The sequence below is a fragment of the Periophthalmus magnuspinnatus genome, chromosome 12 (assembly GCF_009829125.3).
Source record: "Periophthalmus magnuspinnatus isolate fPerMag1 chromosome 12, fPerMag1.2.pri, whole genome shotgun sequence".
Taxonomy (NCBI): Eukaryota; Metazoa; Chordata; class Actinopteri; order Gobiiformes; family Gobiidae; genus Periophthalmus; species Periophthalmus magnuspinnatus.
Genome location: NC_047137.1, coordinates 8889059 through 8899096, shown reverse-complemented (window position 1 = coordinate 8899096; position 10038 = coordinate 8889059). Strand labels below are relative to the sequence as shown.

General features: G+C 48.9%; 1 protein-coding gene across 2 annotated transcripts in view; it reads right to left on the bottom strand.

The window, feature by feature from the left end:
• Positions 1-8644: 8644 nt before the first annotated feature.
• LOC117379278 (protein unc-13 homolog B-like) overlaps positions 8645-10038 on the bottom strand; it is a 65927-nt gene continuing 64533 nt past the window's right edge. For both annotated transcript variants that reach the window (XM_033975965.2, XM_055225671.1), the window contains one exon: positions 8645-9743. In XM_033975965.2, coding sequence (XP_033831856.1) covers positions 9458-9743 — 286 coding nt within the window. In that variant the 3' untranslated portion in view covers positions 8645-9457. The remainder of the gene's footprint in view (positions 9744-10038) is intronic.

Sequence of the window (10038 nt, the reverse complement as noted above, 5' to 3'; positions counted from 1 at the left end):
ATGAACTTTGGACCTGCCTGGAGAGCGAGGTGCGGCCCAGGAGCAGGGAAGGGGGGCATAATGACAACAGTGCAGGTGAGTGGGCCCAGCCAATCAGGGTGCAGGTCTGGAAAAAGTACATAACACACAGTCAGCTGAACTGTTTAATAGGATTTTATTTTCAAAGTTACAATATTTGCTGTAGAGGTCAAAGTACTGTTCATAAAAGTACAGAGACAAGTATTACCTGAATCAAATTGCTACTTCAATAGCCAAAAAATGCACTAAACATTTTTGGGTGTGTGTGTATTGCAAATGCTTCCTATGAGCGGGCTTGCATCTCCACAAACCTGACTTTTATTTGCTCCATTGACTACAATGTTAGATAGTATGGTATAATTCTATCTCAATGAAGAATCTTCCTCAGTATGATTTTAACTTTCTGCTCTTTAAGTAAGGTTTTTATTCTGCACTTTTCTCCTTTAATGTCAATTTTATGATGATTATTTGTGATTATTTATGTTTTGATTTGTTGTATTGTGATTTTAATGTCTTTCTTAATCTGTAATACACTTTGAATGACTTTGTGTACGAATTGTGCTATAGAAATACACTAAAAACTTGCCTTGCCTTTCTATTTTCATGGAATCATGCAGTTTACATGCCACCTCCATAAAGTTACATACTGTGCCTTTAAGTACTGAGGTACTTTTTCAGTGTTGTAAATGATAACGCTGCAGTTCACAAAATAATAAAACAGCTGCATCTAAAAACAGGATGCAAATTGTATATTGCTCTTATCCTGTTTAGTTTAGTTTTTTTAGTAAAATCATGTAAAAAACTGGATTATAAAAAATACAAGGGACATTTGGAGTTGAATTTGCCTACTTTTTGCATATTTACAACCTCAAAAACAAAAGCAAGACTAAAATAAAAGCATAGTTCTTCAGTTTAGTACTTCAATAGTGATAAATGTGACATAAAAACTTACATCTCTGAAGTCAACTATCACGTCCACGTTATCTATCAAACGAATGGATAACGTTTGCTAAACAAGAGATAAAATACTATATAATACTTACACCGATCATAGTCATTGAGAAAAAAAATAACAAATCCAACTGAACTATGTCTAAGTATAAATTGGGTCCACCATCACGTTGGAAAGTCTAAAAAAAAAAAAAAAAAAGATTTATACCAAAACCACAAACTAGCCTAGCAGTAGCATAGCATTCACAGTGTAATTAATGCTAAGTGCGTTCTCAATACTCACCACGGGGAGGCGCTACTCAACAAGAGTTTGGACACGTACTGCTGCTACTACTACTGCTACTACTGCTGCTACTGCTACTACTACTATTACTACTACTACTGCGGCTACTACTGCTACTGCTGCTAATACTACTACTACTATTACTGCTACTACTGCTGCTACTACTACTAACACTTCTACTGCTACTACTGCTACTACTACTACCACTACCAACTGCTACTACTGCTACTGCTACTAGTACTACAACTACTACCACTACTACTACTACTACTACTAATAATAATAATAATAATAATAATAAAGGTACAAATTGTTGATACTTTACCAAGACTTTATACAAAATTCAGTAATTACAATGATTACACCATGACAACATTTTAAATAGTGACACATCTGAATTGCAAAAAAACAAAAGAAAAAATACACCACAGATATAATACAGAAAAAAGACTGAAGTGCAGTGGAATGTGTCTGTGCAAGGGTCAACAAAGGGTTAAATCTGACAAATAAAAACGTGGACACTGTTGGCACAAGGAAGAGGAACAAAATACACCCTTATTGTAACAAAGATATGATGTGAACATTTACAACAAAATCAATATCATGGTGTTTTAACTGGCACGATTCGCATCCTCCTCCTTAGAAGTGAGGAGGCAATGTAGGAAACTCTAGGAATATGTGAACAGACTAACAAAGATATAAAATAATTACATTTGGTGGAAAAAAAAACTAACAAAAATGGTGGGAAACAAATTGGCTAATCCGCAAGAAGTCTTTTACAACAAATTAAGGCCACTCAGAAATCGTGTTAAACTTAAAAGTCCTATATTAATCAAACTTGTGAGCATTAAGCCATGTTATAATGCTGTTACGTCTTCAAAAACATACCTGGAGATGTGTTTTGTTTCATTCACATATTTGAGTAACCCATTATTATTACCGTAGTCTCTCTACATCGCCAATGCTCAAAATGCTCTGTTCCACCTTGTGATGTCATGAAGCAGTAGTTTTCAAGTTTTACTTTTACCTTCAGTTCAGTAGAGATGGGCAATTCCAAATGATTCTAGTGAAAGTGTATGGAGTTTAAAAACACAGTGGGGCACATGACATCACAGGGTGGAACAGAGTGTTTTCTGTTTGAGAAGAACTCTAAATATGTAGAATTAGTATGTTAAACATGTGTGAATAAAACAAAACACAACTCCGGGTATGTTTTTGATGAGGAAAGAACATTATAACATTGATAAAAAATTGTGCAATATAGGCCCTTTAAGTAGCGTAAACTATAAGATATTAATTACATTTAGGCTTTCTGATCAAGTGATTGTTAATTAGTAATAACTTTACCATTACAGTGTCACACTTTTTCAAACCCAACACACATTTTTAATATTACAATTCAATATGTTTCTTTAAACCACTGTGCAAACACATTTAGACAATAAACATTTAAAATATGGCATTTGCAGCACAAATAAATACAGTTTGTCTAAAAAAGAAATAAAATAACCGTGATTATGACCCTCTTCTCTTACATAAAGGTAGTATATATTAATAATACAATATTGATACCTCCAGTTTCTCGGGGAAGACGGCAACAATAATTCACTACGTTGGTCAAAAAAACTGCAAGGCACAACTGATAAATTCATAAGTACCTTTCTTTTCTTGACACACATTTAGTGAAAATTCAAGGCCTGAATTCTAGCTACCAGTTGTTCAGTCGTAATATTAAGGTGAACCACTGTCGTAACGGTGCGGATAGGACCAAAGGATGCAGACCAGAGCAGTTTTAACAGTGTTTATTTACAGCGGTGAAAATGCAGTCTTTAAACAGGTCACAAGAGCAGGTACAGGAACCGGGGAGCGGGAGACGGGTCAGGCGGGTGCGGTGCAGGTAGAGGCGGGCAGGACAGGACCAGGACGGGGATAGAAGCAGGTGCGGTACCAGGGCAGGCGGATCAGACGAAGACCAGAGCGGGGAGCGGGTGACAAACCAGAGACCAGGACCGGACAGGAGACGAGACGAGCAGGAGACGAGACGAGCAGGAGACGAGACGAGCAGGAGACGAGACGAGCAGGAGACAAGACGAGCTGGAAGCGATACCGGGACTGGAACGTGGCGGCAGGAGCTGGGCGAGTAGAGGCAGGAATCTGGAGGGTGCATAAATCCAAATGAGCATTTGCCGGAAAGTACCATATAACAAAGCTTAGCAAGAAACATTCACGTTTTACACGCGGACGGTCTGGCACCGAGTGTAGACTGCCAAGCCTTCTTGTACTCAGCAGCAGGTGGTGGTGATTAGGCTGATGCACCCCAGGTGTGCACGGGAGGAGTCAGGCACTCCACCCAGCTCCAGACACACAGGTAGGGGAGGGGGAGAGAGCACGGGAGGACAGGGAAACTGACATCATGACAGTACCCCCCCCCTAAGGTCCACCTCCTGGTGGACCCCCAGGCTTGTCAGGATGAGCGCGGTGGAAGTCTCTCACCATGTCGGGGTCCAGAATGCGTGCCCTGGGCACCCAGGATCGCTCCTCCGGACCGTAACCCTCCCAATCGACGAGGTACTGGAGGCCCCTACCACGGCGACGAACGTCAATCAGGCGGCGGACGGTGAACGCCGGGTGGCCGTCAATGACTCGGGCGGGCGGTGGGGGATCGGCCGGAGGGCACAGGTCGCTGGTCCGGACTGGTTTAACCTGGGAGACGTGAAAGGTCGGATGAATCCGGAGAGACGGGGGTAACTGGAGGCGCACCGCCGATGGATTTATGATCCTCATGATCTTAAACGGTCCCAGGAATCGGGGGGACAGCTTACGGGAGTCCGTCTTCAGCGGGACCGTCTTGGCGGAGAGCCAAACCATCTGGCCAGGTTGGTATACGGGCGCCGGGACACGGTGGCGATCGGCCGTCGCCTTAGTGCGCGCTCCAGCCCGAAGAAGGGCCGCCCTGGCCTTCTTCCAGATCCGGCGACAGCGCTGGAGATGGCGCTGAACAGACGGGACGGCGAGGTCCCTCTCCTCCGTGGGAAAGAGAGGGGGTTGATATCCCAGCGATGCCTCGAAGGGGGACATACCAGTGGCGGAACTCACGAGGGAGTTGTGAGCATACTCTATCCAGGGCAGGTGAGTACTCCAGGTCGCGGGGTTGGCGGAGGCTGTGCACCGTAGGGCCGACTCCAGGTCTTGGTTGGCCCGCTCCGTCTGCCCATTAGATTGTGGATGGAACCCGGACGTGAGGCTAACCGTGGCCCCCAAACCGTCGCAGAAAGACCGCCATACCTGAGAGGTGAATTGGGTCCCTCTGTCGGACACGATGTCCACCGGGATGCCGTGGAGTCGGAAGACATGACTGGTCAGCTGGTCGGCAGTTTCTTTGGCTGTGGGGAGCTTAGGCAGGGCAACGAAATGGGCGGCCTTGGAGAAGCGGTCCACAATGGTGAGAACCACCGTGTTCCCCTGGGAAGGGGGAAGGCCCGTCACGAAGTCCAAGGCGATGTGGGACCAAGGGCGACGAGGAACTGGGAGAGGATGCAAGAGACCAGAAGGGGGTGAGTGGGAGGCCTTGGCCCGAGCACATACCTGGCAGGCGGCGACATAAGCCCGGGTGTCTGTGTCCATCGTGGGCCACCAGAAGCGTCTCCTGAGGAGGGAGAGAGAGCGACCGGCACCAGGATGGCAGGCGAAACGGGAGGCATGGACCCACTGGAGCACCTGAGACCGGACAGAATCGGGAACAAACAGTTTACCTGGAGGGCCGTTACCTGGGTCGGGGTCGTTGGTCTGGGCCTCTCGGACGGTGTCCTCGATATCCCAATGGACCGCGGCCACCACACACGAGGAGGGAATAATTGTTTCTGCGGTGACCGGGCTATCCTCCAGGGCGAACTGGCGGGAGAGGGCATCGGGTTTGACGTTCCGAGATCCGGGGCGGTAGGTGAGGAGAAAGTTGAAGCGGCTGAAGAAGAGGGACCAACGAGCTTGACGGGGATTGAGGCGCCTGGCGGACTGGATGTACTCCAAGTTTTTATGGTCGGTCCAGACGATGAATGGTTGCTCCGCCCCTTCGAGCCAGTGGCGCCACTCCTCCAAGGCCAGCTTTACGGCAAGGAGCTCCCGATCCCCCACGTCATAATTGACCTCGGCCGAGGACAATCGCCGGGAAAAGAAGGCGCAGGGACAGAGGCGGTTGTGGGGGTCGAACCTCTGCGAAAGCACGGCCCCCACTCCCGAGTCGGAGGCGTCGACCTCCACGATGAATTGCCGTGAAGGGTCGGGCTGGTGCAGGATGGGAGCGGAGGTAAATAGTCTCTTAAGCTTCTCGAAGGCTGTCTGCGCCTCAGGAGACCAGGCAAACGGCAAAGCAGGAGAGGTGAGTTTAGTTAAGGGCGAGATAACCCTACTAAAATCCCGGATGAAACGTCTATAAAAATTGGCAAAGCCGATAAATCTCTGGAGCTGTCTCCGGCTGGTAGGAACGGGCCACTCAGTGACAGCCTGGATCTTTTCAGGGTCAGCTCTTACTTGGCCCCGCCCCACAATGAAGCCCAAAAAGCTGACCTCCTCTGCGTGAAACTCGCATTTCTCAGCTTTCACGAACAGTTTATTCTCGAGGAGGCGCTGGAGAACCTGGCGAACGTGCTGATGATGCTCCTGGGGGGACCGCGAGAAAATCAAGATGTCATCCAAGTAAACAAAGACGAATCGGTTAAGGAAATCACGGAGCACATCGTTGATGAGGGCTTGGAATACGGCAGGGGCGTTGGTGAGACCGAAGGGCATAACCAAGTATTCGAAATGTCCCAGGGGTGTCTTGAAGGCCGTCTTCCATTCGTCTCCCTCCCTGATGCGCACCAGGTGGTACGCATTCCGCAAATCCAACTTTGAGAAGATGGTCGCACCGTGGAGGGGCGTAAATGCCGAGTCCAGTAAGGGAAGCGGGTATTTATTCTTTACAGTTATATTGTTCAGACCCCGGTAATCAATGCAAGGCCGCAGGGATTTGTCCTTCTTAGCCACAAAGAAGAACCCCGCTCCCACGGGTGAAGTGGACGGGCGGATGATTCCGGCAGCCAGGGACCCACGGATATAGTCCTCCATTGACTCGCGTTCAGGTTTAGACAGGTTATATAGCCTGCTAGATGGTAGTGGGGCACCCGGCAGGAGGTCAATGGCGCAGTCATATGGACGGTGGGGCGGTAAAGAGAGGGCCTTGCTCTTGCTAAAAACCTCCCCCAGGTCGTGATATTCAGCAGGCACCGAGGACAGGTTGGGGGTGTCTGGGGACGGATCAGCGACAGGAACGGACCTCCCGGCCGGAGGGAGGGCGGACCGAAGGCACTTGGCGTGGCAATCGGGACTCCAGCCCGAAACTCCGCCCCTGGCCCAATCGAAAACAGGGTTGTGGGCGCGTAGCCAGGGGTAACCAAGGACCAGAGGAGAAGCGGAGGAGGACAGGACATGAAACTGACGGTTCTCTTGGTGGTTGCCGGACAGAATCACGGTGACAGGTTCTGTGATGTGAGTGATGTGTCCCAGAAAACGTCCATTGAGCCCCTGGGCATTTAAGGGGCGTTCGAGGGGCTCCAGGTAGACCCCGAGCTGCTCCGCGACTTGGGCATCAATAAAGTCCCTCTCAGCCCCGGAGTCGATAAGGGCGGAAACGCATAAGGTCTCTGTGCGAACGCACAGGGTGGCGCTGAGCCGCAGTCTATTAGAAGAGTCCAGGATGTGTTGCTCGCCCACCAGTACTCCCAGTGCTACTGGTGGGCCCCCCCCTTTTGGCCGAACTGGGCAAGTGACCACATAATGTCCGCGCTCACCGCAGTAGAGGCAAGCCCCGGCCAGACGACGCCTCCGTTGACGCTCCTCGGCCGACACAAGGGTCCTGTCGAGTTGCATGGGCTCATCCGGCGGGGGCGGGGCAGCGCGTGGCTCCGGCGGGACCGGTGACCGGCGTCTCTCTCGGCGACGAGCCCGTAGGCGGTTGTCTATACGGTGAGTGAGGGAGATGAGGGTCCGCAGGTCGGGGGGTTCGTCCCGGGAAACCAATTCATCTTTCAAAGTCTCGTTCAGGCCCCGCACAAACACAGCCCGCAGCGCGCTGTCCGTCCAGTCCAGCTCCGCCGCATGTGTCCAGAATTCAATGGAATAATCCGCTACCGTCCTGGAGCCCTGGCTGAGAGTCAATAACCGGGAGGCAGCATTGTCCTGGTAGTGCGGGTGGTCAAACACCAGCTTAAACGTGGACACAAATTCATTAAAATCCAGGCTATCCACAGACGTCTTCATTAGGCGCGCCTCTGCCCACTGGAGAGCTCTGCCCCGGAGTAATCCACATATATATCGGATCTTGGTGGCCCCCGAGCTGAAACGAGAAGGGCATTGCTGGAACATGAACTCGCACTGGAACAGGAATCCGCGACAGAGGTGAGGTTGTCCAGCATACGGCTCCGGATCCGTGCCTCTCGGCTCCGGGAGGCGTGGCGGCGCTCCGGCTGCAGCAGGCGGGGTGACGAGGAGCGCGGCCACCTGGTGGTTAAGCTGTGCCACCTGCTGGGACAATGTCTGATTTAGCTCCAATAGAGTCCGAATGGATTGTTCATGCTGACCCAGCACCGCCTCGGGGTGAGAGTGCGTGAGGCGGCGCGTCTGGTCCGGATCTGAGCCTGCTTGGTCCATAGTGGCCAGACCGTTCTGTCGTAACGGTGCGGATAGGACCAAAGGATGCAGACCAGAGCAGTTTTAACAGTGTTTATTTACAGCGGTGAAAATGCAGTCTTTAAACAGGTCACAAGAGCAGGTACAGGAACCGGGGAGCGGGAGACGGGTCAGGCGGGTGCGGTGCAGGTAGAGGCGGGCAGGACAGGACCAGGACGGGGATAGAAGCAGGTGCGGTACCAGGGCAGGCGGATCAGACGAAGACCAGAGCGGGGAGCGGGTGACAAACCAGAGACCAGGACCGGACAGGAGACGAGACGAGCAGGAGACGAGACGAGCAGGAGACGAGACGAGCAGGAGACGAGACGAGCAGGAGACAAGACGAGCTGGAAGCGATACCGGGACTGGAACGTGGCGGCAGGAGCTGGGCGAGTAGAGGCAGGAATCTGGAGGGTGCATAAATCCAAATGAGCATTTGCCGGAAAGTACCATATAACAAAGCTTAGCAAGAAACATTCACGTTTTACACGCGGACGGTCTGGCACCGAGTGTAGACTGCCAAGCCTTCTTGTACTCAGCAGCAGGTGGTGGTGATTAGGCTGATGCACCCCAGGTGTGCACGGGAGGAGTCAGGCACTCCACCCAGCTCCAGACACACAGGTAGGGGAGGGGGAGAGAGCACGGGAGGACAGGGAAACTGACATCATGACAACCACATATTGTCACATTCACATATATTATAACAGTGGAGCGGAGAGTGGGTAGAGCGCATTTTAAAATGTTCACAGTTTAAGTGTAAGGCATCAAACACATGCTGAGGAGGTTATTGCAAGACAACGCTGGAAAGTAAGGGGACTGACTGGTGCCCTCTACTGGTAATACCGTATGAAAAAAAAAGGTATGCCATTATAAAGTGCGTTCACACTTCACACATCGTATAAACATTAGGGGTAAATCTAGAGTTAATCCAGAACTAAACCTGGACTAGAGCAGGACTAAATCAGCACTAGAGCAGGACCAAACAAGAACAACTTCAGGACTAAACAGGTCTTAAACCAGCACCAAATCAGGATAAGTGTGAACGCACCCATAGTAGCTTGGTGGTTTGTACTAGGGCTGAACTGTGGCAATGTTTTTGAGTATACACTTCATGTTATAGGAAAAATTTTAAGAACTTTTGCTATGACCTTTGGTATGGCAACGGTGGTAATTTTTCATCATTCTGACAACCATGGATACGCTAATTGCTAATATCCCATTCTACTTGACAGAAATGTAAATTTTTTTAAATAAAAAAAAAAAAATTACTTTACTTTTTGACAACGTTTGATTAGTAAATTTAATACATTTTATTTTTCTTTTGTCTCAAAAAGTATATTGAAGTATATCAATAATGAATATGGCATTTATGCTTTTTCAGCCCTAGCTTATACCCAGTGTGAGATAGAGTAATAGACAGTGTAACGGTATACTTGGCAAACAGCAGCTAAGACACATAAGGATTTAATAACATGGCCTTCTTATTTAAACATCTCATTTTCCTCATCTGCCCTCCTCTGCTGACCGTGTTTCAGACTTGAGCCGTACAAACTCCTTAGCCACGTCGTCGTTGGAGCGCTGGGAGAGGATTCTCATGGCAGTTAGACCAGTGTCATCCATGTGTATTCTCTGGCCCAGTGGCAACCAGCACGCACAGTTCCCCTTTTCCATAATGTCCCTGAGCTGAAGCACGGCCAGCCCCACCACACGGTCAGCACGGCCGAAACAGTAGTCTTTAACGCACACCTGCACCTCGTAGCATTCAAAGCCATCCTGGTTGCCTAGAATGCTGGAAAAGAAGAACAAGTAGAACAAGGTAGAAGATTTTAGAAAAAAGAGTATAACAATTTTATTACAAGTATAGCATTTTTTCACAAGTACTGCACTTGTGATTCTATATGTAATATATATCCACATTGTAAACAACTCCAGGAGCACTAACATTTGAGACCAGACTCAAATCTGGTCTAATACAAGAATCCCATGAATTTCAGAACATGTTTGTAAAGGTCTAAAAAAATAAAATAAAATGTTTTTACCTTTTCAAAATTATACCCAGAGTTGTGTTTAGTTTCATTCACATG